This window comes from Neolamprologus multifasciatus, chromosome 1, assembly GCF_963576455.1.
Source record: "Neolamprologus multifasciatus chromosome 1, fNeoMul1.2, whole genome shotgun sequence".
Taxonomy (NCBI): Eukaryota; Metazoa; Chordata; class Actinopteri; order Cichliformes; family Cichlidae; genus Neolamprologus; species Neolamprologus multifasciatus.
This window is the reverse complement of record NC_140439.1, coordinates 13,385,779-13,412,030: the sequence shown is the minus strand read 5'-3', so window position 1 is coordinate 13,412,030 and position 26,252 is coordinate 13,385,779. Positions and strand designations below refer to the sequence as shown.

The 26,252-nt window shown below is 40.1% G+C and overlaps 2 protein-coding genes across 6 annotated transcripts; both read right to left on the bottom strand.

Moving 5' to 3' along the window:
* Positions 1 to 976: 976 nt before the first annotated feature.
* LOC146525445 (coiled-coil domain-containing protein 42 homolog) lies at positions 977 to 4,843 on the bottom strand. 2 transcript variants are annotated; one of them, XM_085156696.1, is made up of 7 exons: positions 4,163 to 4,379; positions 3,951 to 4,056; positions 2,316 to 2,408; positions 2,047 to 2,238; positions 1,457 to 1,678; positions 1,198 to 1,356; positions 977 to 1,102 (listed from the first exon to the last, which is right to left on the bottom strand). In XM_085156696.1, the coding sequence occupies exons 1-7, from the start codon at positions 4,198 to 4,200 to the stop codon at positions 983 to 985; spliced, it is 930 nt and encodes a 309-aa protein (XP_085012822.1). In that variant the 5' UTR covers positions 4,201 to 4,379; the 3' UTR covers positions 977 to 982. The 2 variants fall into 2 exon arrangements, with proteins under 2 accessions (XP_085012822.1, XP_085012831.1); XM_085156705.1 differs by lacking the exons at positions 3,951 to 4,056; positions 4,163 to 4,379 and adding an exon at positions 4,694 to 4,843.
* Positions 4,844 to 5,983: 1,140 nt separating this feature from the next.
* Positions 5,984 to 25,762, bottom strand: LOC146525444 (uncharacterized). 4 transcript variants are annotated; one of them, XM_085156633.1, is made up of 11 exons: positions 25,561 to 25,762; positions 22,128 to 22,514; positions 18,483 to 18,602; positions 14,177 to 14,233; positions 12,179 to 12,325; positions 11,872 to 12,039; positions 11,516 to 11,644; positions 10,836 to 11,181; positions 10,035 to 10,758; positions 9,024 to 9,056; positions 5,984 to 8,693 (listed from the first exon to the last, which is right to left on the bottom strand). In XM_085156633.1, the coding sequence occupies exons 1-10, from the start codon at positions 25,604 to 25,606 to the stop codon at positions 9,024 to 9,026; spliced, it is 2,157 nt and encodes a 718-aa protein (XP_085012759.1). In that variant the 5' UTR covers positions 25,607 to 25,762; the 3' UTR covers positions 5,984 to 8,693. The 4 variants fall into 4 exon arrangements, with proteins under 4 accessions (XP_085012759.1, XP_085012753.1, XP_085012777.1 ...); XM_085156627.1 differs by lacking the exon at positions 9,024 to 9,056 and having other exon boundaries at positions 25,561 to 25,759; XM_085156651.1 differs by lacking the exons at positions 9,024 to 9,056; positions 11,516 to 11,644 and having other exon boundaries at positions 25,561 to 25,760.
* Positions 25,763 to 26,252: the final 490 nt, after the last annotated feature.

The following is a 26,252-nucleotide window of genomic DNA, read 5'->3' as shown; positions in this document are numbered from 1 at the left end:
CCCTGTCAAATACCATATTGAATTTAAAATATTGCTGCTTACCTTTAAAATCATAAACAATATAGCACCTAGCTATCTCATTGAACTCCGTAGACCATACACCCCTGGGAGAGCCCTCAGATCATCAGCCCAATTACTCTTGGTACAGCCTAGATCTCGGCTTAAGACCAGAGGTGACCGTGCATTTGCCCTGGTTGCTCCTCCTAACAACCTTCCCATTGCTATTTGTGCGTCCGACTACATCCAAACATTTAAATCATGAGTAAAAACTCACTTGCTTTTCCAGTTAGTTAATACTCCTATACCATCTTCATTTTACGTGCTTACCATTATATATATCTCTTCACTTGATGTCCATGTGTTTCTATTGATTGTGATTTGATATTTACTCTTTGTTTAACTGTTATTCTTGCCCAATTAGTGTCATTGACCCGCTAGCATAGCGGGTTATTCATAATTATTCATGTTTTAATCTGCTGTACTATTGTGAAGCACTTTGGTGTACCCTTGGTCTTTAAGTGTGCTAAATAAATAAAGTTGTCGTTGTTAATTTATTGGATTAAGATCACATAAGAAGCTAAATGACTGTCGTACTGACCAATTAACTCATTATGTGTGCACTACAAGTGTTTGTTGTGTATTTGTAGTTAGATGGAAAGTTGCTCAGTTCTGGCACATGCCTGCTAGTTTTATGCGCTCCCTTATTACTTTAATCCTGACAGTACATAAATATACGGTAAACGCAAAGCAGCTGCTGATTGCAGTTCATGTTCATCAGTGTTTGCTGAATTCATTTCTGAAGATGAGTCAGCGAATTAAATTTTAAAGCCGTAAGCACTTATATATACACACATTACAGTACTTATTTCATCTTCAGTTAATTCATTTAAATCATAAACACACAAATGAACTTTACTATAAAAATAGTAATAACAATATTTAAACAGATCCAGTGTACAAATAATTTCATAAGACAGTTTGTTCACATTTCTTTATTTGTGGGTTTTTTGCTTTTCTGTCTTCCCTGATCGTTGTTACGCCTTTGTGAGTGAGGCTGATATTGTTGCACTATGTCCGTCTGGTCCTCGAAGAACTGCTTGACCTAAGGAAAAGACAGTAGGGAGGTGTGTGTTACAATCTTCATTTTAATGTTTCACTGTCAGCTGCTCACCATCTCTGCTCTGTGAAGGTACACACCTGCTCCAGCTGTTTCTCAGTGTCATTCACATCCACACCTTCCTCTCCTCCTTCCTGGCCACCAGTCATTTCATACAGATTTAAAATTGACATCTTAATCTGTCCCAGCTTCAGTGTTTTCCTGGCAGCCGTTTCCTGTATGTTATTCCATTTCTTCTCCTGCATGAACAGGACAACCAGAGTTCATTCAGAAGACGCCAACATCTAAGGCCGTCTTAGCACTGAAGCTGGGATTTTGATCCAGGATTATGTGTCATACCCATATTAGACCTTCAGAGTGAGTTTTCTCCAGCTTTGTCTGGAGCTGAGACAGCTGGTTGTTCCTATGCAGCAACAGCAGGTTGTGCTGTTGCTCCAGTGTCAGCAGTGCTTTTCTCTGCTCGTCAGCCTGCTCCTGTGCCTTACTCTCCCTCTCAGAGAGCTGGCATCTGAAGTGGAGGAGACTCTCTAAATGATCCGTGAGCGCCGCCACATCTTTAAACTGCAACACAATTACACTCTCATTGTAGCCCGAAAAGCAAATTAACATCTATTTCAAACATGCCAGAGTTTGCCTGCGATCTGAAACAAATCCACTGCTATCATCAGCAATCGTTACCCCAAATCCCAAAAAAGATGGGACGCTCTGTAAAATGCAAATACAAACTGAATGCAGTGATTTGCAAATTCCATAAATCCATATCCATATCCATCACATTCAAATTGAGCTGATATTTTTTATGAGACAGTCAAATATCTCACTTTAACCATATATGTTAAAAACAGGCATTAAAGCATCAGATGATGTACTGAATTCAGAATAATATTTGTCACATTTATTGTAATACTTGCATTCAAAAGCTACAGTACCTTAGTTATTTTGAGCAGCTGCTCCATGAGATCTCTGTACACAGAGTGTCTCTTCAGCTGATGCTCGAGCTCCTGTTTCTCCTCAGTCAGTTTGGCAAACTGCTCCTTCAGCCTCTCTATCTCTGCCTCTTTTTGAAGCACCCTTTGTCTCTCCTGCTCTGCTTTCTCGATTGCTCGATTAGCTTCTTCATCCTAGAAGCAGATTGAGGGCCTTACTTTTTTTTTCCTCCCATAACATTTATAGCATGTAACGTGATCGCCTGTCGTACCTTGTGATACATGTCAAAGCTTAAATGCAGGTCCTGTATTTCCTTTATCTTCTTGTGCAACTCCTCTTCACGCTGTTGCAAACTCTCCAACACCTACATAAACCCACATAATAGGGTTAAAAATAAATTAATTATGCCAAAATTTGTATGAGACTTTTGCTACAAGAAGACAAGCATGTCGCAGTTCTGGGCTGTAATGAAAGTACAGTTTAGAGATACTTATATTTTACTTGCAATTCTGAATTCTTATGCTGTCCTACTCTTCTTCTTCCCTCTGAAATTATGAGCATGGGTAGCAAAATTAAGATATTTGTATACAAAACATATCAAGTGCTTATAAAACTAGTTGCTGTACATTAAGTTGCACTGTTTAAAACAATTAAGAGAAACATTTGATCATTACAGTAAAACACAAACTTAACGATCTCCATCTGTCCAGTTAGGAAGCATAAACCAATGTGAATCAATTTCACCTGCTTTAGCCCAAATGAAAGTGACAACAGGTACACTGGAGAGGCACAAATAAGACATGTCTCCAAAAAGGGAATGGTTTTGCAGGTGGTGACCACAGACCTCTGTTCTTGTCAGGAAACACCAAAACTGGCACTGATTCACACTGAGCATATTTAACACACGTTAAAGAGTCTGGAGACACTATGGCAAATGTTATGCTGCCTGCAACATCAACCAGCATGACTGGTTTGGCAGTGGGTGCATGATAGTGTGAAGATGCCTTCATATTCTTTGTGAATTTCAATCCAGTTGGTCCCCCTAAACGAGGTGGGTCCCTCATGCCTCCCTCATGGAGTCTGATTCTGATAGTTTGTTCAGAAACATGCACGAGTAGCGTACTGGAGGTCAAGTGCAGATGCTGGTGCCCAGCTGGGTTGATGCCCTTCTACAGCCCTCTGGTATAGCCAATCTCCTATTATCTCTACTACTAAGACTGTGCTGGGAGGAACAACAGGCTTCTTCTTTTTTTTTTTTTTTTTTTTTGGGGGGGGGGGGCGCGGCGGCGGCACATACAGCTCCTCCAACATGTGTAATCCTGGAGGAGCTGCTCAACCAGTGAAACCTCAATGGGCTGAAGGAACCATCTCATGCAACCACTACTGACAAGGACACTAGCAAAAACTAAATGTACAGAAAAATCTCTCAGGAATAAAGAGAGAGCAATGGCCTGTGACCACCACCTGCAAGCTGCATAGTCGTTTAAATTCATTAGTGTTGTACTGCAATGAACGATCCCTTAATTCTTTTAAAGATTATGGCATTTATATGAATAGTTCCTGATATATCATATAATATAGTCATACACTTTTACAGCAAATAGATTTTATTTATTATTTAGAGTTTATTGTTAACAACACTGAATGATGGGACAGCCCTGCCACTGCCTTTAAGTGGCAGATAACTGTCTGTTTAGATAATTGTTTATAATGAATAGATGCTCCCAATAAAGTGCTCTTAATTCGTTTGATGAAACTTAAATACATTTGTTCGTTTTTAAGATAAGAAATACTTAAACATTCAGTATTGTTACAGTGCGTTGGTAAAGTTCACGCTACCCTTCAGACTGATCATTCAGCTATCGCGAGAAGTGACTGCCTCGCGTCTCGAGAAATAATTCCGCACCTGTTTGCTTTCCTCGTACTTAGCTTTGAGCGCTTCCTGCTCTCGCTGTAATACTTGTAGCTCTACGAGGACATAGCTACTGTCGCGTCCCGCTGCTGTCCACATCCTGTTCACACACAAGCAGCGGCAGAAAGTTAGCAGCACTGACCGCTCAGATTGATGTTGGCTGGGCTTCACTCGCTCGGACGGAAAGAAGCAGCACACAAACTCACCGTGAAGCCGACTCCTCAGGCGTTAGCTGCGAGAACATGACTTTATGTGTTGTCTTTTCAAATTTCAGCCAGAGTAAACCGTACGGTCTCCAAGTTTTACTGTCCTTCCTGCAGAAGACTACATTCGAAACTTTCTAACGACGCACGACTCTGTAGCGTTTCTATGGTAACAGTGCTGGGAACCTTTAAAGGCGCAGGTCTCCGCGGCAGCGGCTAAAGTTGGTGCTGTCAGCCGAGACCCGTAGAAAACTGCACCATTTTGGTGCATTTCATTTTATATCATACAGATGGAAACCTGCAATCATTTACATTGAATACTCAAACATTTGTAATTAAATTGTTGACTAAATAACTGAAATGCTATTGATTAAACAGGTAGATTTCTAGGTGTTTACCACTTGTTTAACCTACATCTGCAGTTTAATCAGAATTAACTGATTAACTGACTGTTTGACAGTAACCAAACAGTCCACTGATTGCCATAAGATTTTTGACCAGAAACAGTTGGTAGCTAATTACTTCCATCCACACCAAACCTTTAAGATCCATCCGTGGCGTATGTTGATATCATATTCCTTTGCAGCCATGTTTCATTACAGATGAGAGTTGCTCAACAGCATTCCTGACATTTCACAAGCTGTGAGTGGTCACTGAACCCTCCCATCACAAGCATGCAGTGAAGGAGCTCACATAAACTCACAGAATAATAGCTCAAAAAGTGAATTATTTCCTTCCTATTAATATCTTAAGTAATTACAAATTGTATCCAAATCTTTCACTTGGGTAAAAGTGCAACAGTAACGTGAACATGCTACATCACGGCCATGTTTAAGTAAGTATTAAGTCTTTATCAGAAAAAATTAGACATGAAAGGGAACATTTCATTCTTTGGCCCAGAGTAGTTCTACTGTTCAGTTCTTATTTATTTATTTGTACCGAACCTTTATGCAGCAATCACAGTGTTATGGGAACATTATGGTTCAGTGGTGGCAGTCTGTGGGCAGAAAGTCAAACTGCATCAAAAATATGTGGTACAACCAGTCAGTGGGCTAATCTTGCTTGTGCTGTTGTTGGTCCATCAGCCACCCATGGTGAAGAATGAAGTTATACAACAAGTGAAAAGTGTCTACAGCAGCCGCTGCTTGTACCCTTCATGTTCTATTTTTTTTGGTCTTTGATGGTCTTTTTGTGCTTCATCTAGATGTGCAGCTGGGATTTTGGAGGACTCCACGGGAACATACCTGCAGTGGTTGAAAGCCCCTCTCTGTAGGCAAATACTAATGCAAACGGACACAAGTGTAATAGTGCAAACTAAGCATAATTCTACCTGTTTTGGATCTCCAAGGCTGCCCCTCCTTAAAAGCCACCTTTGTTTTGACTGGCTGCTCCTCACCTGCTAAACCCTCCCTTTGGAGGAGTGGCCAGATAACAGAAATCGCAACAAACTGATGTCGGCTTGGCACGCAAACAAAAATAAACCCCAAAAAAGAAAGAAAAAGCTTCCAATTAAAGTATTTCTTATGCAGGATTATAGATTTGATGATGTGTTGATTAGTATGGAAACAAATAAATGGCTATTATTGGTTTGTTTACACAGACATGTTTTTAGATGGACAACATTTTATAATCTCAACGTTCTGGTTAAGGTTTAAAATATTTATCCACAAAAGTAAGTAGAAACTACAATTACACAGTAAAGGCAGTAAAGTTTGCATACCGACGCAACAGAAATACTGAGCAGCATGAAAGAGAAACACCCTCATTCCACTGATGTCTCTGCAGTTTAAAACAAATAATCTGAACTTTCAATAAACCCTGGAGTTTTATTTCTGCTGACTTTATTTTGCTGCGTAGTCAAACACTGCTGGCCTTAATGTTTGCCACCCTGCAAGTAGGCACTTCAGCAACCTATTATCTGCAATTGTAACAAATGTGGTATGTCGGCGACAAACAGGGACAATATCTGCGGCTTAGCTGGAAGACCCGATATGTGAGTGTCGAGCCAGCTGTGTAGTCAAGACAGGCAGTCTGTGATTAAAACAATGAACAAAGACATGAGTCATACGCAATCACACATTGTCTCCTTAACAGAAAAATAAAGAGTCATCTCTCTCATTCCTGCTAACTCCCGCACACAGAGTTGTCTGTACCAAACACAAGAGAAAACAAAGGGAGAATTTTTCACCAACCATTAAAAAAATAATTACACAGGTGTCACCAACATGGGAGCGATGAATTACTGGACAGTGTAATATTAGAACAAAATATTTGATATGACTGTTCCATAAAGCACGCTTAGTGTGTGGCTGCTGATAACACTGAGTTGGTTTAAGTGCTCACTCAACAGTGATAAGCAATGGCTGAATTATGGTGATAGAAATACAGACTTCATCTTATGTACGCACTTGAGTGCTTACACACACAAGATCATTTACAAATTTTAAACACAAACACACCACGTGCACAAACAGTTCCGTACAAAAGTGTAGTACAAAAATCTTTCAAAGGCAAATTGCAGTTCAATACCTTTAAATGTTTACAGACAATACAAAATGTAACTTTTAGTTATACATTGTAACATGTTTTTATTAGAGGAGGGAAAGCTCCACAAAGTAATGTTACTGTTGCATAATAATCTTGACCTATGATTAAATCTCTAAAACTAATATGGGGGGAATTTCCAATGGGATTCATATAGTGAAAAAAAAGTTGTTGTTGTCGTTTTTCTTTGCGAGGGGAGGGGGTCATTAACAATTCCCTCATTTTTCACTAATTTCATACAGTTTCAGTTTGTCATGTACTGTTGTATATTAAAATATTGTGATGGGAATCATGTTTTAGCATGTATCATGTAAATATATACCCGTCATTAGTGATAATGTTACAAAACTGCACTGGGGTTAACTGCATCACCGCTGCTAATGCTACAGCAAATGTGGGTCATATTTGGGTCAGAGGTCAGCATAGGTTAGTCCACACCTTCATCACTTTAGTGCTGCGTCAGTGCAGCTTTATGAGTTATGACTGATTTTCAAAACCATTTCTTATTTCTCACCATCAAAATATACTTTTGCTGTTTGGGAACAGATTATTAGGCCTCTTCTGGTGCTTCTACTTCTTTTCTGGGTGTTTCGTTCACACAGTGATGAAAAATCATTGTCTTTTTAATACAGTTTTTTTTATCCAGACTTAACAGGTATTTTAAAATGTTTAAAAATGCATAGATTTCTGTCATATTAGGTCATTTACAGATTATATACAGACAGCTTAATGCTCACATTTGTAACCATCTACAAGAGGCCCATTCTGAGGTATCCTGTTGCTATAAACTTTTAATAATAGACATACAAAACTAAATCAATTCAGACGTTTCTAGCTGATACATGTTGCTACATGGAATTAAACCTTATATTACAAACCTCATTTGTATAAGTGACTATATCAGTCGAAGTTACCACAAGTTACCATTTATTTAGAGTTGTGTTTTTACCCAAATAAGGAATTTATGTTAGATATTCTTCTCGTGTAGCTCTGCTTTGTTCCTCTCTGACTTTTGAGAACCTCCACTATGTCCACCATCTAATCACTAACTGTGCCTCTAAGTGATTTGGTGCTGAACAGTGTGTTTATCCCCGGTCTGATGAGAGGGAAGCTAAAGCGTTTAAAGAATTTGTTAGTCAGCATCACTTTTGCATTCGATCTACTAAGGGGGAACTTGTTGACAGTCTTTAATTGTTTGTGTTGTTTCAGATTGCTGGTGCCGTGTCATATTGTCAGCACTGTCTTATTTCTCCTATTTTTATCCTTATTTTAAGTAGAAAAAGCTTTACCTCCTTTGGTCATTTTAGTTGTATTCAGATGATGGATCCACAATAGCTGTTGAGCTCTGACACATAAACACTGTTGTTTCATTAATGTCCACTGTCCCATAAAATAAATAAGCGTAAACATTTGGTAATACTGATTACTGCTGCAGAAGCTTTCTGACTAAGGTGCCTTAGTCCCTGAATATACTACAGAATGACACAGCGGTCCTTTACAATAACTGTGCTGTCATACCGTTGTCATGCTACAGAAGTTCTTTTTCATTCACGTAACTCATCAGATGGAAATGAATGCATGCATTGTGCTGAAAGTGTAACGTAAATCTCTCTGCTTCAGAGCCTTTTCTGACAGGAACAAGGGGAGACCAACAGCACACTGCTCGCAGGAACGGTCCAGGTCATACTCCCTGCACGCATTAGCTCAGTCTTAGTCCACATAACACACAGCCAGTGACTTCACCATGACATCACAAGCAGCTGAGTAACAATCTCGGGTGCCTCTGCTGTCCTTGTCTTCACTCATCAGTACTGATTCAGCTCTCCCACAGTCTGCTGTCCTTGACGTTATCTTTATGAATCCACGTTTGTCATCTTTTATCAGCTGACAAGCAGTTCCTGTAGAGCATCAAGGCTGCACAACGCTTTCAGTCTGTACTGAAGACTGAAGTCCATCAGACGATAAGGGAGTCTCGGCTGAGGAGAGTGCTCTGATGAGGACAAAAAAAAGTGTAAATGATCAAAGCAACAACACAGCTTATCTTATTGAACAGTGTGAGGCAGTAAAGAGAGAGTGGACATTAGCCAAACATGGTTATTCTGGTGAAGTGGAACCTGGGACAAAGTGCCTTCAACTCTTTTGTGACTTGAAGATTCGTTTCAAGACCTTACTTGAGGTCAAAACACTGACTCTTCTTAATCGATGTGTTTTGTAGAAGACGTCTTTGACACGATATAACATTTTGACCCAGGTTTGTGAGTAAGGAGACAACCAGTTATTATTGTTATAGTGGAGTTGGAGATAGAACAGAATCTTCTACCTAGTTTTCATTCTGGTAGCATCTGAACCTGACCTGCCAAAGGTACAACAACAACACTTACTACAGGCCTACAAACCTTTTTTCAACTCTTCCCCAGCCAGTTCCCTGAAGAAGACATTTTAATATGAGGTATTTTCAATTATAAAATACATTAGCTTTTGTGTATAATTCAGCTAGAGCTTTCTTCAAGTTCAGGTCACACGGAAACTTTGAGGCCTAAAAAGTTGCAAGTCCACATTAGCAATTTCTGCATATTTTAGACACTGTTGGCTTTATTTCAGGTGCAGAAATCGACCAGCCAGGGACCGGAGTCAGACAGTGTGTCTCATTTCAAGACTTTCTGCAAATGCAACAGGCGCACAGCAGGGTGAATAAATAGTTGGTAGCATACTCCGAGCCATATGCTATGAGCAGCCAAACTTTGCTAGCATGGGGTTGTGGCTATTAGTGAGTTCTTCATTGTGAGCGAAGACACAAAGTTTCCCAAAGTAAACCGTGGGGACAACCACCATGAAAACGTTTGTAACAACAAACCGAATGAGACACCCTCACTTTTACCAAGCTGAAAATGTTAAAGATGCTAACCAAAGATAAGCAGCTAAAGCTATAGCTACAGAATGAAGCTCTGCTTAGCTCTGCCCACTTTTTCTAGAAACTGAAAAGAACTTTAACCTAATCTGTAAAACCAGAATGATCAATTATTTCTTTATTTATAGAATGAAGTGGCTGCTGTGTTCGACTGCCCTTGTTAACGTGACACTTTGTCCTCAAACTATTGTACAGGATCTCTAAGCTCATGAGTTCCTCAACAGTTTTGTGGGCTCCTAGCCAAGTGCACTTTATTGGAAACACTGGGTGTTTAGTGATTTGAAGCTAGCCTAGTGTTATCATTTTTCTAGTCTGTATCTTCATTAATTACACACCAGTACCAAGAAAATATATTGAATATATACTCTATACTTTAAATCCTTAAATTTGCATACAATCCCAGTAATTCACGATGTTACTCACCACTTTCCTGGACTTGTTTCTGGGATCCTCTCTGTGACTCGCTAAGGAATGAATGGGCGGCTGAGGGGAGTGAGTGTTTCCTGGTGACGACCTGTCAGTTCTTACTCGCTCTGTCTCCGTGTGAGGAGGCAGCAAATCTGTGTCGGGCCTGTTACTAGGTGAGCGACTGCAGTGCCGACTGGATTCCCCGCTGCTCTTTTTCAGGCTGCTCTTCGAGGGTGTGTCTGAATCTTCATCACCCCGGGCCCCAGTCCTCCCCTGGGTAACCCCTCGCAACTTAGCTTTACGGTCCAGCAGGCTGTTGAGGAAGGTAGCATCATAGTCCTTCTCTTGAGAAGAAGTTGAAGGTGGACCTGCTGTGGGAGGAGGTGGGACGGCGCGCTCCCTGTCTGACGTGTCCCTCCTCTTTTTGGGTGAAGGTAGTGGGCTGATGTCATGTCTGTTTTTCTTGATCCGCCTGGGTTGCTCTTCGCGGTCGCTGATGTCCTCAACCTCATTTTCATTACTGTGATAATGCTGAGGTGGGGCATCTCGGTGAGAAGGGTATCGGCTGTACTCCAGATGCTCCATCTCATACTCTCGCTGTTCTTCGTCCCTCCTCTCTGCCCCTCTGCCTCCTCTCTGCTTGTAACAAGCAGCAAACTCCTCCAGCTCGTCCAGTGAGCCGGTTCGCCCTGCAGTTCGGTATGTTTTTCTGTGAAGATGTTCAGAGCGAGGGTTCCACCTGTAAAATATGACATGAGTTAAGTGTACACCTGTATCTCTGCATAAGGCATTCTGTGTATTCAGACAGTCCTCCACCTGTTGTGGTTTTCCTCATTGTTGTGGTTTTGCTGCCGCTGATTTCGTCCGGGCCTGCGCGACTGAGACGAAGATGGAGGGTCATCGCTGTATCGCCGCGGAGGAAGAGGCTCGTCCCGTACGTGGCGAGGCTCTGGGTCAGGGTCATCATGATAATGGTGGGGAGATGGGGGATTATCGCGGTAACTCTCTGGCTCCGGACTGCGGTTTTCACGGTAGCGCTGAGGTTCAGGCTGAGTGTCGTGATCGGGGATGGCTGGCAGAGCGTTCTTCTGGATGTTGCGATATGTTTGGCGGAAGCCACTTTCTCCCTCATGGAGGGAGCTCAGTTCAGACAGGGCACAGGCTAGATAGAACAAAATTAATGAATTAATCAAATAAGTAACACCTGCCAAAAAATGAATTAAAAGAGCCCTTCTCCCAGAACAAGACCCTGCAGATGAAGAATATCAAGGTTTTAAAGAAGCTGCCTTAAGTGTGAAGTGAGAGTCATTAAAAAAAATACACTTTCAGGGAAGTAGGCATGCAAAACGGCAACTAGATAACATCCAGACTACAGGAAATTCAGGAGGTCATGCCAAGAGAAGAGAAAACAAATAAAAGACACTACCAAAGCTGCAGACAGCATCAGAACACTTTAGTAGTACAGTAAAGCCACAGAGCAGGTTTATGAGGCTTACACTGGTGGCTGGTGGACCTGGCAGGGTTGAAGTGAGCCAGCTGTTTCTCTACATACTGCAGCACCCTGAGAGAATCCTGATCCTGAGGTGAAGGCACGCGGTAGGGAACCCCTACAGCGTGCATGGGCACTGCAGATACACACTCGAGTCATCAGAAAGGGAACTTGGATGTGTGTTTTATTAGTTTGAGGACCATACTGGTGTTTTTCTACTTTACCATAAACTGAATAAATCACAAATAGTTTATCACAGGGACATTCGGGCTGACTACATTTCTTTTAACCTTTTTTTCTAGCTCAAATGACAAAAAATATAGTTAACAAATGGCAATCAGGTAATCAGGAGTAAGTCCCCACCTGCTGTGAGTAGGGTCCCATCTGAGCCAGGGACTGAAGATATCTTGTCCACCAGAGAGGGAGGAGCAATTGGGACCATGGTTGGGACACCAGAGACGAAATACGGTGGGTAGGGAGGTGTCTGAGGTGAGGAGGTGGTTGTCTTTATACCTTTTCCTGCCTCATACACTTAAAGAAAGAAAAGAAGAAGAAGAAGAAGAAGAAGAAGAAGAAGAAGAAGAAGAAAAGCAAAATATAATCTCATTCAGACATGCGTCAGTTCTCCGAGCACAAACTTGTGCATTTCTGAGTGTATGTTCATACTCACAGTGTCTGGGGCAGCAGCACGTGTCGGGGCAGCACCAGCAGCTGACGTAGCAGCAGCAGGAGTGAGGGCAACACTGACACCAACAAACTCCAATCAAGAGCAGGAATAACACACTGCCAAGTGCCACTGCCACCACAAACACCCACTCTGCAAGCACACACAGCACAAAATCCTGCACATAAATAAATACGTATGTCCTACTCAGCACACTGATACAGGATCAGGTTCATTTGATCATTCTGGAGCCATACTGTATTCTGAGAATGCCACGTGAAAAATAATGAGTAAAAACAAAACACAAAAAACCTTTGAAAATGAAAAAGTCGTGTAAAACAGTTCAAGCAACCTGCTCATAAACACAATGGCCGTAAAATGTAATGCTGAGAGAAACTGAAGGCTAAAAATGTTATTATCAGCAGCAACCTTTATTCTTCATCCGTGTTTATATAATCTCTAAAGCAGGGCTGTCAAAAAAGGTAGGGACTAAAATTGGCTCAGCACAGGCTCCAATCCAGCCCCAGTGCATGGCTTTGGTAAATGTGAAAGAGAGCATACATATTGGACTTTCAACTGTTTTCTTAGCTCAGCTTTGGCCACGTTCATACTTCAGCAAAGCAACTAAGTAACAGAAAAACAATTAAATGACAGAAAGGGTTTTGTTTTTTTAGTATCTACTTACTTTGTATCTAGAAATGGCAGGGGAGGTTTGTTTGGTAAGACAAAAACATTTGTTGTGAATTAACAGAACTCTGTTTTATAATTACAGGACAGTCTGACCAGTGAGCTACCAGAAGATTCAAAACTTTTATTTTATTTAACACTTTTATTCATCACAACTGCAGCCCAAGGAGTCATGCTAACAGATTTATTTTAATCACTAAAGCAGCATTTCTCTATAAGGTAAAACACTGACATCTATGACTTTGTGTGTAGCCTGATTTAATTCTACCATTTTTTTAATGTGATGTATTTCCTGTCAAAGCAGGAAAAAGGAAAAGTGAACTGGAGCGCACTGGGACATCACAAAGGAACAAAAGGCTGGAAAGCTGCAAGTTTATGTCCCCTCGTAGATTTCGTAGATTTTCTTGCACTTATTAACCTTGTCGGGTTGTTTTTGGAGAGGAAAATGGGAACAAATGACATCTTAGTTGGAATATGAGTTACAGGAAAAAGGAATGATTGTACAAACTGTTATTAAATACCACAGCTTTGGAGAGAAGGATAAAGTGAGTACAAGAGATAACCTACATGTATCTGTCTGGGGGGAAGGCAAAGGAAAGGGAAGGCGAGCGCAGATAAGGAAGTCTTTAACAATATAAAACTAAAGATGTTTTCTCTCATACAAACAGACTAAAGGACACCAGAAGAAAACACACACTCATGTGCAGGAAACCTGTTTTTGCTACAGGAAGGAAAAGGACAGTTTACTGAACGCTTGGCTGTTACCACCAAATTGCTTGTTATGTGATATCGTTTGGAACCGTAATGACTCCTTAACACACGCACAGATACACACACGCACACTGTGGGAGTCATCGTGGACAGCAAGTCATGCTGGGAGTTGCTTCCATACAATCTGCACATTTATACATTTATATAAAAGAATCCGATACATCATGTGTTTTTGACTGGATATTATCCAAATGGTGTGGGAATAGTTGCTGACCACAACCACAAATAACTTTAATGACCATAATAGCTGTTTTCCAGAGCAGCTCATCTTAGTGGGAGCAATGACCAGCTCATTACTTGATGGGTGTGGATGAGTCTCTGAGTTAAAAGAAGGTGAATCACCAGTACTTGCTGTATTATTAGATGTTGTGGGTGAAGAACAGGTTAGACAGTGTTACAGGCAGTATTAGCACAGGAACCACTGAACATGGTGTAAAAAGTGATCTTTTTTTATTCATAGTTCCTATTTTCATAGTCCGAGAGGTAAGTAGTGTTAGTATGAATGAAAGAAAGCAGGTGCAGGGGGGGAATGCACTAAGCCCCTACCTGGCATTATCTTCAAATCAAAGTCTGGCAGGAGGTCTTCAGGAACACCTGAGAAACCTGGAGAGAGAGCACAGTGGACGAGAGGAGATTGGAAAAGAGAGAGGAGAGGCAATGGAGTTGATATAAACTGAAATGACTGATTCAAAGAAAGTTATTGCAGTAGCGGCATGCATGCATTAAAAGTGATTTAAGAGAAAGACAGAGCAAAATACAAAGAAGGAATGAAAAAAGACAGATAAACAGCATGCATGAGAGGACATTGTGGTTTTTCACTGGAACAGGGGTGTCCAAACATAAGGCCTAGGGGTCTGAATTGGTCTGGCAAAGACAACAATCCAGTCCACGAGGCAACTTTCGAAAATAGGAAGGAAGATCCAAATCTTTTACTTTAAACTGTATTTTTAATGTTTTACAGCTTCTATTAGTGATAAAAACCTTCCCCACGGCTTTTCATATCACACCAAAGTAGCAAAGATAAACAATTAAGTGACAGAAAAGAGCTACCAGAGCTTAAACTTTGTTACACATCACCAGCATTTATTGTTATGGTGAAAAGCTGAGATTTACTATTAAAATTACATGTCTTTTTCTTATATCTCAGGGATTAAATATGTAGTTAAACATCTTTACACTGACAGAAATGGAAGTTTTACTGATCTGACACACTTAAGATCAAAGTGGGCTGTATGTGGCCCTCGACGTACGGTTTATGGTCCCTGCTCTAGAAACATTTCAAATCGACTGATTAGAAGATTGATTGTCTGACTGCTGAAAAAAAACGAAAACAGACTGGAGTTTGAACGAGTCTCATGAAGATAACTGCCAAGTCAATGAGACTTTGTTTTTATAGAAGACGACAAATGTTCCTGAGAAAGTTCAAGTGTATCACGTAGCTTTTAGCTTCAAGAACTATAAATATCTTCATTCATAGTGCTGAAAGATGCACCTGAAATATTGAAGTATTTCCTGAAATGCCAAACTACTCCAACTATTCAGGTCAACCAAATGGTGAAGATTGGCTGTTGAGGTCGCTGCTACAGCAAAAAACACTAAAAATGTCGGCTAAAATCAGAACTCCAGATGGCTCTTCTTTTACTGATTCCTATTTATACAGTTACTTTTCTTATGCTGCTTGTAACATTTTGGAAACAATTTACCTATTAAGCAAAAGTTTTCTTCCAAGAACTTAATAATTACATTAATCCCAAGCCAGCTTTATTGGGGTGAAATAAAGACACATGTTAGATACCTAACTGCACAATTTTACACTTCATTTAATTTAATGTTTTCCACTAAAATGGCAGTGTGCCTGGTGATGCATGTTAAGGCTGATGTGTTGTCGATAATATTACATATAGAGTTTGTGCCTTTTGTCTTCCTCCCCTCACCCCCAACCAGTCACAGCAGATGGCTGCCTCTCACTGAGCCTGGTCCCACTGGTGTTTTCTTCCTGTTAAAAGGGTTTTTTTCTTCCCACTGTTGCCAAGTACTTGCTCATAAGGGGTCATTTGAGGTGGGTTTCTCTTCAATTTATTGTAGGGGTCTTACAATGTAAAGCACCTTGTCATGTCTATTGTTGTGATTTGGTGCTATACAAATAAAACTGAATTGTACTGAATCAATTTTAGATAATACTTTTAGTTTAGGGTTAGACAGATTAAAGTCATATCAAGATAAAAAAAAAAAATACTAGTTTACTAGTTGTTTTTTAAATTTCTCAAATGTTCCTTAACACATCTTTAAAGAAGAAGTCAAACAAATGTCTGAATAAAACATGTTACATGAGCGGAACTGTGTCACGAGCTGGTGCAGAAATGTGTGTGAATGTGTTTGGTTTGGGTGCGCAAGTGAAAAAGCCAGCATATGAGTGTGTGATACAAACAAACACTGGTATTTTGCTGCTGAGTGTGTCATTCTGGCAAAGAGAGGAAAGGAGTGGTAAGTATAAAAAAACAGTTTGGAAAGGGTGCAAGCTGGACTACTTTGGCCTGATTCTAGCTGACAGTGCACATACCTTATTTTATATCTTTCTAGTAGGCTATACATGTTCTTTGCTGGATTTGAAAACAGAAAAAACCTATTAAGGTTATTGCATTTAAAAACGATGTCGACATTTATATTGCTTTACTTCAGACCGCTGCAATTTTGTTTGTATCTGCTGCTGTGTCTTCTGTGATTCTCATGCTGTTGAAGGATAACACTTGTCCAGCTTCTATTAAATCCAGAATTTGCCCGAAGGCTGGTGATAAACCAAGGTTTTCTTTCAGATATGCAGGGATTGCATACTTGACCCTACATGCGATCCCAAAGGGTGACGTTTAACAAAGCCATTTATACATCTCCTTCAGAGATTAAATGTATGGGGAAAGTGAGACTATATGTTGGGGCTGTTTTCACACACTAAAACCAGACAATATTGAGCCCTTCCTTCCTGTAGGCTTATAGTCAGGGTTAAATCAAACTTGTCTAAACAGTTTCAAGAGATCAGTCTATCACACTAACCATGTATCTAGAATTTTCCATTAATATGTATAAACTAGATACAATAAAGTGTATCAGATCTTTGCATTTTAGGCCATTAAACATGTATCAATAAGTATTAGGACCAGATTAAGAAAAATAAATACATTACCGACCATCTTTTCAATGTCCTTATACTGATCATCACACTGTGTTTATGAGGTAAAAGATAAATTCTTTCCTTCCTTTTACTGAAACCAATTCTGAAGTACGATTTCACTAAGTCAGCGGGTATAGCAACCGCAGCAGTTTGTCTTGAAACAACAACTGTAATCTTCACATCTCGACTTTTTTCTCAAAATAGATTTTCCTTTTATTTTTTCTAATGTGACCTAAAATCTCCATTGTAAATGTGCACTACGAATTACTTGCTATGCTATTTTTGTAAATATCCAGATAGACTGTATACAGTGGCTTGCAAAAGTATTTGGCCCCCTTGAACTTTTCCACATTTTGTCACATCACAGCCACAAACATGAATCAATTTTATTGGAATTTCATGTGAAAGACCAATACAAAGTGGTGTACACGTACACGTAGATCTGAAAACTGCTGTTCACAAACGCTGTCCATCTAATCTGACTGAGCTGGAGCTGTTTTGCAAAGAAGAATGGGCAATAATTTCAGTCTCTAGATGTGCAAAACTGGTAGAGACATACCCTTAAAGACTGGCAGCTGTAATTGCAGCAAAATGTGGTTCTACAAAGTATTGACTCAGGGGGCTGAATAATTACGCACACCCCACTTTTCAGTTATTTATTTGTAAAAAATGTTGGAATCATATATGATTTTCCTTCCACTGAAAAATGAGTCAAAGTCCCAAAAGAGACCACATGAGAAACGTGGACTGGCAGAGCTTGACCAAAAGAGGGAAGTCTAGCTGACCCAGAAAAGCAGCAGAAAATTGTTGAATTATTTTCTCTATGTGCATTTTGTTTTTTAATGAAAATTTTGTATCAGAAGCATATCGTTTCTGACTGTAAATTTAAAACCAGACTGTTTGGCTGCAGGATTGAGCTCTCAAAGGCCCACATTAGCATCGCCCTCATCTATTGTCTATCACTGTGCTCTGCCGACCCTCCTCCACATCATTAAATCTTCCCTGTCTTCTTTGCTGTGAACCCATTTGCTCAAAAGACAAAAGATCCCCTCAGCCATTCACTGTGGCCTCAACTGTTGTTATGGAGACACAAGAAGCGCTTCACATGCCATATTAGCTACACTAAAACCAGAAAATATAGCATTTTAGCACCATGGTGGATTTATCACATCAGGGTGAAAACTCACAGTTATGGAACCTGTAACACAACTATGGAGTGGAACTCACTCTGTCAAGAGGAAACTGTAAAAGCTTACTGCTGATTACCTCTGTGTATGTGTGAGAGAGACTGTGTCCTTTCGTGCATACACATAAGTCTTTGAGTGTCAGCCTAACAAAAGTTCAGCCTGAGTGTTTTAAGGCACCAAGAGCTACATAGCCTCTCAACAGTTTCTCTGGTAACATGTAAGTGAACAAAGACAAGTACACTGTTACTGTAACACAACACCCTACTGATACATTCAAAATACACACGTGTGCAGACACACAGTGACGCTGAAGGACTTAGTTTTCAAGTCTAACATCGTACAGATTTCTGTGAAATCAATGACTTTTAACACAGTGTTTCAGTTGATTTACAAGCTACATATATTTGCAGGTTACATCAATAATTATGACACTTCTTAGTTTTGACTGCAAGTTCTTATCTTTCATTTAAAAATGAAATGTAAATTACAAGCAACTCACCAAGAACCAAAAGCTCCACAGATGCTTCGTTCTGTCCCTCCAGGTCATCAGATATGACCACTTTGCAGATGTATACTCCACTGTCTCCCCACTGGACCTCTCCTATCCTCAGGTCAGCCTCTGAATTGGAGGAGTTAAAATAAAAACAAGTGTCTTACAATTTTTGGCACTCTGGAATCAAAAAGAATTAAAAAAAAAAAAAAAAAAGCATGACTTTCAAAATCAGGTTTATGATGCATGGTTGGAATTATTACCCTGAATATTTCTTCCCTGTTTGTTTGCATTTCTACAAAGTTCAAAGACTCAGATACAAAGTACTACACACATTACACTGCCAAACATCTCATTAAATACCACAAGCATTAATTAGGCTAACTGCCATTGTGGAAAAGCTTTCAATAAGATCTCAGAGCCTGGCAGCAGGTTTGTTTCCTTTCAGCCACTTAATAGTCCCTTAGTGAAGTGGCCACTGATGTTGGGCAATAAGGCCGGTCTCACAGTCTGCGTAGCAAAGTAGTTCAGGGATATGTGTAGGCTAGTTAGGTTTTTCAGTATATTGTCTGTGAGCTCAGGATAATGTATGAAGTCATTTGTTTTTATTTTTTCATGACTGTGAAAGGATTCAGAAAAATGTCATTTAGCATATTTGAAAATCCCTGACACATTAAAAGAGCAAAATACAGTTAGGATTTAAAGGTCCAAGCTAATCGTCTACACTCACTAGCCACTTTATTTTGTAGAACTGTTAAACTTCTTGTTACAAAACTAAGAAATCAGCCAATAACACGGCAGCAGCTCAGTGCATTTAGGTATGAAGACATCTCAGTGGGAAAGAAAGGTGATTTATTTGTCTTGATGCATGCTCAATGATCCAGGTAAGGAAATCCCAAAAAGTTGATTCTGTTCATTTGGACGTAGCATTTTCAGTTGAACAGTAAGATTGGAAAAACATTGCTTATTGTCAATTTCTCTACCACATTCAGATGGTAGCAATCACAATTTGGCATAAACAACATTGCTGCATGGCTGCATCCTGCATTGCATCAACAGTAGAATAGAATAGAATAGAATAGAATAGAATAGAATTCAACTTTGTTGTCATTGCACATGTCACAGGTGCAAGGCAACAAAATGCAGTTTGCATCCATCCAGAAGCTTTAGCCATACTATAGATATATCACAAATATATATTAGCAATAATATAGGTATATAGATATCTATAATACTGTATATATAGATATATTACAGTACAGGTTGGTGGTAATGGTATAATGATATGGGGGTGTTTTCTTGGCACACTTTGGGCCCCTTAGTACCACCCAAGCATTATTTAAACCCCACAGCCAACATGAGTATTGCTGCTGACCATTTATGACTACAATGTACCCATCTTCTGATGGCTATTTCCCGCAGGATGATGTACCATGTCAACAAGCTCAAATATATAATATATAATTCTTAAACATGACAATGGCCTCCACAGTCACCAGATCTCAATTCAGTGGAATGGGAGATGTTTCTAGAAACCTGCTGAATCTATGCCACAAAGAATTAAGGCAAAGTGGGTCCAACCCAGCACAGCAATGTGTACCTAATAAAAAAACAAACAGTGATTATATGTTACATATAGAAATCTAGTGATAAAAGGAACATGTTGTCATGGTCCTGGGTCGGTGACCCAGCGCTTTGAGTTTGTTATTAGTGTTTTCTAGTTTATTTCTGATCTTGTATTGGTTGTTGGTGTTTGGTTGTGTTTATCTTCCCTACCTGCGTCTCCCTCGGTGCTCTGTTCATGTCCTCGTGTTATGTAAAACAGTCTGTGTGTTTCCTGTTTTACTTTGTAGGGTTGTGTCTCGTTATGTCCATTAGTTCCAGCTGTGTCCCCTCCTGTGTGCCATTTCCTGATTACCTGGTGTGTGTATTTATAGTGGGTGTCGGTCTGTGTTCGTTGTCGGCTCGTCTGTGTTTCATGGTGTCTGTTCCTCGTCTGTGTCTCTCTGCCTCCCACCCCATTTGTATGATCCGGTTTGTCATTTAGCTCACCCAGTTTAGGTTATGTTCTGTCCTGCTTTCAGTTCTGTTATTTGTATACTGTAAATAAACCCTCACACTCATCATCTTATCGGCTGTCTGCATTTTGGGTCCTCCGTTTCCTCCACACCACACGGCTCACCCCGCCAGCCGTGACACATGTCATTGTCACAGTTGAGGAAAATCACAGAGCTTAGCTAGAACACCAAATAAGAGGGTGGGTTTGGTGTAAGATGTAATATGATGGTGATATGATGTAAAGAGGGAGAGCCATGTGCATAAACATGACTAGCTTGCAGACTTTGCTCAATTTGGCTCAGGAGTCAAAATAAAAGACAATGTTGGTCCAATGATTCTATTGTGAGGAGGTTGACATATAAATACAGACAGGAAATGGGTTGTATAATTCACTTCCTTTTCCTGCTAACTGAGGAAGGGGAGGAGAGACAAGCTGCCACCAGTCTGGAATACAATCTACTTTTACTACTTAATACTACTTTTTTCATTTAAAACTACATCTCCTTTTGTTTTCTTTTGATTCTTGCTGTCTTCAGAGTATGTTATAATTTCCTTTAAACTGTGTGCGTACCATGTACGCCATTTAGTTAGCAGAACACCCCCCCTACCCAGTGCATGCTGGCACAGACTCCAACCTCCCTGTGACCCTGAATAGGATTACATGGGAATGGATGACTGGGCGTCTCCAAAGGCAACAAGGTTGAAATTTTTCACTTTTTTTTGTCCATTTACAACACTGACCTGTTTCGTGATAGGAGGTGGAGTGGGGACAGAAAGAGGCAAGAAGAGAAGGAGAAAATAGGAACTCAAAGAGCCTTACACTGAGAGAAGTGACTGTTGGTAGGGTGGGATGTCCAGTGATCAAGAGAGTGAAACTAAAAGCGGGACATTGAGGTACATCAGAGGGAGGAGTCAGAGGTCAGAGTGAATAAGTGAACAGCGTGAAAACCATTTCTTTTGTCTGCAGCCCTGGCTGGTGAAGAGAAGGCCAGTTCTTCAAGAAGCTCCATAAATCTGAGGCTGGCACACAAGACTACCTCTCTGTATTCAACAAGAACACACACATACAGGCACACACAACTACACACAATCCTGTATACACCGCGTTCAGATATTTATATACATATTTTACGTCTCTGTTGGTCTCTGAAAAGATGGTTTTGAAAAAGTATTCACACTCAGAACAACTGAAAGTGTTAAAAAGTATGCCGATTTTAGCAACAGGTTAATAGACTCCACATGTTGCAGCATCTGACTTGTTCCTTTTGGATATTTAAGTATTAAGGAATCTGGGAGAAAGGTGAGCCTGTGCCCAGGCTGTGGGTTTTATGAACCTTGCCAGGCTTGGCAAAACAAGAAAGAAGAACATAAGACTGAATCAATGCACTGAGGGAAATCTTTGATGCTGAAAATATTGTTCAGACATTATTTTATCTTTGCAGCCCTTGCCAATTGGAAGCAAGCGTGCTGTAATTCCTTTTATAATGCTGGTGAGCTCAATTTCAGCCTGTTATGCCACAAAAAAGTGCTGCTGTATGACCTGAATGTATCTTAGAAAAATAAAACACAACCAGAGGTAGTGCCACAGACGCTTACTGTTAATGATGGAGATGTCTCTGTTCTTGTAGTACTCTGACAATGTGACTGAGGAACCAGAGATGGAAGCCACAGTTCGGACGGTCCGACTGTTGTCAGAGCAGTCGAGGTAGCTGGCTGTCATCCCCTTCTCGTACCCTCTGCTGATTCCTCCCGTTCCGCTTGTCAGCCCTCCCCCACCCAGGCTTCCGCCCAAGTTGTCGGAAAAGCTAAATGAATCCCTGGTGCGGTCACGACAGTACGACTTGTAGACCCACTGCACCACGGCGGTTTGGTAGGACACGGTGGTGTACTGGCACGGCAGAACCACTGACTGGAACAGCACAGCATACTTCTTCTCATCTCTCACAAACACTTGGACGCCGGAGCTGGATGGAGGGAAGACACCTGTGGGAGAAGATGATGAAGGCTTAGTAAAGTGTGAGAGATGTTCTTCAAACAATCCAGTGACAGCTCTCTGGATTCAGAAGGAAGACACTCCCTCTGCTTTTAAGATTAGACTGAAACATTTCCTTTGTGGTTAAGCTTACAGTTAGGCTGTAGTGTGGGAATTCACGTGAGACCACTAAGCACTTCTTCTCCACTCACCTCGTTTCACTCCCCCAGTGTGCTACTACAATGTTGTTACATTTTGTCCAATTTACTCTGTCAGCCATGGCAAATTGAACCCTGAGCCTGGGTCTGCTAGAAGATTCTTCTGTTTAAGATAGTTTTTCCTCCTCACTATTTTAGGAATACCACTGCAGACAGCAACACAATGATTCAGATACTGAATAGAGCCCTGAAGAGACACCTGCTCCTGTTTTCAAAGTTTAAAAATATCTGAAAAACATGCTACCAGAGGATGGTGAATGACGTCATCTAGATATACCTTAAAAGACTTAAAAGAATTTCCAAGAATTCTTTCCTCCTTTAGCTGTAATGAAATGAAGCAGCGTGTGTGTTGGTTTGAGTTGCTTCAGCTCAGTGAAATCTGACTCTGAGCTGACCTGATGTTGCTGTGGGGCATCTGAAGCTGTGCTACTCAGGGTCACATGATGAAGGTGGGCCTGGGATCGACAGTCCACTAACAACATTACACAGGAGAGGTAGTCATGTGAAATAAAACACACACACACACGCCCAGGAACATATGTGCGGATTTGTGTATATGTGTCAAGCCAAGCTGTGGGAGGACTGGAACAGCGAAGAAGGGCAGAGGTAGGAATGAAGAGGGAGGGGACTTGGCTTAATCAAGACCAGACCCTTTTATTTTCATTCTGTTACTGAGAATGAAGCACACCCGCTCCTGAGGGAGAGAGCTGAGTAAATTTATCCAAAATGCAACAAGCTACAGCAAGGGCAAGCACAGTGTTGTGTTTACTAGCGGTGTAACAACTGCAACAGAAACACTACACAAATGTTCATATTATACCAGAGTTCCAACATACCCACATATATCTTTTGAAGCTCAATTAAAGCATACCACCCTTGTGAAAGCTGTTGTGTGTAAAGATCGCTCAGTTTGGAAGAGAATACAACAGAATAATCTATTAGTACTGCGCAAAATTTTAGGCAGGTGTGAAAAAATGCTGTAAACAAAGAATGCTTTCAGAAATATACATTTTTGTTCATTGGCCCCAAATGTATTCTGCAGCAGGACAACGACCTCAAACATTCAGCCAAAGTCATTAAGAACTATCTTCAGCGTCAAGAAGAACAAGAAGTGCTGGAAATGATGGTATGGCCCCTTCAGAGCCCTGATCTCAACACCATCGAGTGTGTCTGGGATTACATGAAGAGACGGAAGGATGTCTCTTCATTTATCTGCATCCACAGAAGATCTGTGGTTAGTTCTCCAAAATGTTTGGAACAACCTACCAGCCAAGTTCCTTCAAAAACTGTGTGCAAGTGTACGTAGAACTGATGCTGTTTTAAAGGCAAAGGGTGGTCACACCAAATATTGATATGATTTATCTACTGTGGTTTTGGAGAACTTTTAGATTTCTAATGTTAAACAATGGCTTAGTACAATTTATTTACATTATTTTCATTACTTTACATTATTTAGTACAACAGGAACAATTAGTCAGCTGACTGATGTGGACTTTTTTGGATTCGGAAGTTCAGCATGCTGCAAAATGCTTGGGGACCACTTGGTTAGCTGATCAACCAAAAATCAAATGACATATTATTTACATGTATTTACCATTAATTCAATTATGCGAAAGATATTCTGGTTTATCAGATTTAAAATGATTATTTTCTTTGTTTTAAATACCTGTACGCTGAATATTTGAAGTTGTCCTCTAATTTATTTTTATTATTAGTATCATCAGCTCATATTTTCAGGTAAAAGTCTTAGGTTTTTAAATAAATGAAGCAATGAATTGACTCAAACTAAAGTCTGCTGAAACATAAATTCATCAGGTGGGAACCTCACTCTGATTTCTAAGAACTGGAGCCCAAAAACAAACAAACCCACAAGTCAGCTCTTTCTGGGATCACAGACTGTGGGGTCATCCTGGCTTTATTAAGTTTTCAGAGCCGCTCTTGTTCCAGATGAGAAAATAAAAGTCAGAGGAGGGGCTCTGTGTTTTGGATATTAGTACTGAGGAGATGGGAGTGGCTAGCAAATGTTTTTTCCTGCTGTCGGTCAAACGTGTTGTCTTCATGTGAAAAGAATCAGATGAAAACATGTGGCACTTAAAAATCTGTAAATCTGCTTCTTAAATGATTTGCCATTACTTTTTCAGAGCTGTTCTCCAGTCATAGTCAATAATGTTGGTACCCCTAATTAATATAATTAATATATATGTCGGTTTGATTAAAGATAGCACTTTAAAAAACAACTTTAAAGCACATAACATTTACTTATAGCTGGCAGCTCCAGTGTGTCTATATAGTACTATAAATTTCGTAAACATGTTACATAAACTGTAACAAAGAATGTAGGTGTTTTATGGAATATTCCACATACTCCTGATTACAGTCACTTTGCATGGATCAGGACATAAATAAAAATGATGAACTGCAGTTTTCTAGTTTTACTTGTCATTTGTAAACATTTTTACTTGTTGTTGTTTTTTTTTACCCAGTAAACGTGTCTGATGTTAGACCTCCTAATCCACAGCCTCCTTTAAAGCTTTTGGTCGGATCATTCACACATGACTGAAGCCCACAAACAGTCGACTGCAGCTCAGCGGACCTACAAGCATTAAAACCCAAGTTAAAGGTTAACTGATGTGACTATTAACGTGAGGGGGAAATGTTTGCATCTAAATGCTTAATTCTCCCCCACTACATCCAGTCATTATCCCACAAAGTAGGCAGGGCACCTTACTTATCCACAAAGACTACGTTACCGTTACTCCAATCTCAGTTTAACAACCTGTTGCAGCGCTGTACACGCACGGGAATCACATTGGAATTTTTAAATGCTCCTCTTTCTTACCTGCCAGAAAAACAGTAACAATCCAGCACTTATGGGAGGACAACATATTCCAAATCTTGGAGTTGAATTTCGTAACTGTTTTCTGGCCAGTGCCGCCTTCTCTTCGCCTCCTTCTCGCCCCTGATCCGTATCCAAGCTCCAGTTAACTGGCACTTAACGGGACGGCGTCTCCACAAAAGCGGGACCTCCGGCAAGTTTATCAAAATAAGACGACTTCCGGAAACTGCTTTCGAAAAATAAAAGCCCAGATAAACCAACATTTTTCGGTATTGTATTTATTTTAGTTTACTCAGGGTGTCATGGGGAGCATTCTATAAGACTATATAAATACAAATTTACATTACATTAACTAAATGATAACTTTAGACAAGATTTTCAGTTCATTATACATTTATTAACCGACTGCAGACGAAGTTCCAAACTCCACTCAGTATTTAGGTTATATAAAAATAATAATAAATATTCAAAATATTCAGTAGTAACCACCTTTTTCAAAATATATTATTCTGGTGTTGTATTGTAATCACTCAATATTTTTAATATGTAATATCCTGTAACAGTTTTATATTGTGACATTTTGAAGTAATACGTGTTGAGATAAAAAAGCAGATCACCTCCATGGCTTCTCAGATGTTACTGAGGGAAGATTTTCACCACTGACCGATTGTAATTTTATTCTGAAGTTCAAATGT

Bases quoted from the DNA above. Each gene is read 5' to 3' on its own strand.
- LOC146525445 (XM_085156696.1), bottom strand. From the start codon at position 4,200: ATGTTCTCGCAGCTAACGCCTGAGGAGTCGGCTTCACG. The intron at 2,239-2,315 runs GTACGACAGGCG...ATCTGCTTCTAG, and splicing joins GCTTTGACATGTATCACAAG to GATGAAGAAGCTAATCGAGC. The intron at 1,357-1,456 runs GTATGACACATA...CTGTTCATGCAG, and splicing joins ACTCTGAAGGTCTAATATGG to GAGAAGAAATGGAATAACAT.
- LOC146525444 (XM_085156627.1), bottom strand. From the start codon at position 25,606: ATGTTGTCCTCCCATAAGTGCTGGATTGTTACTGTTTTTCTGGCAG. The intron at 14,234-18,482 runs GTGAGTTGCTTG...CTCTCTCTCCAG, and splicing joins TGTGGAGCTTTTGGTTCTTG to GTTTCTCAGGTGTTCCTGAA. The intron at 12,326-14,176 runs GTAGGGGCTTAG...GTGTGCTTGCAG, and splicing joins TGATTTGAAGATAATGCCAG to AGTGGGTGTTTGTGGTGGCA.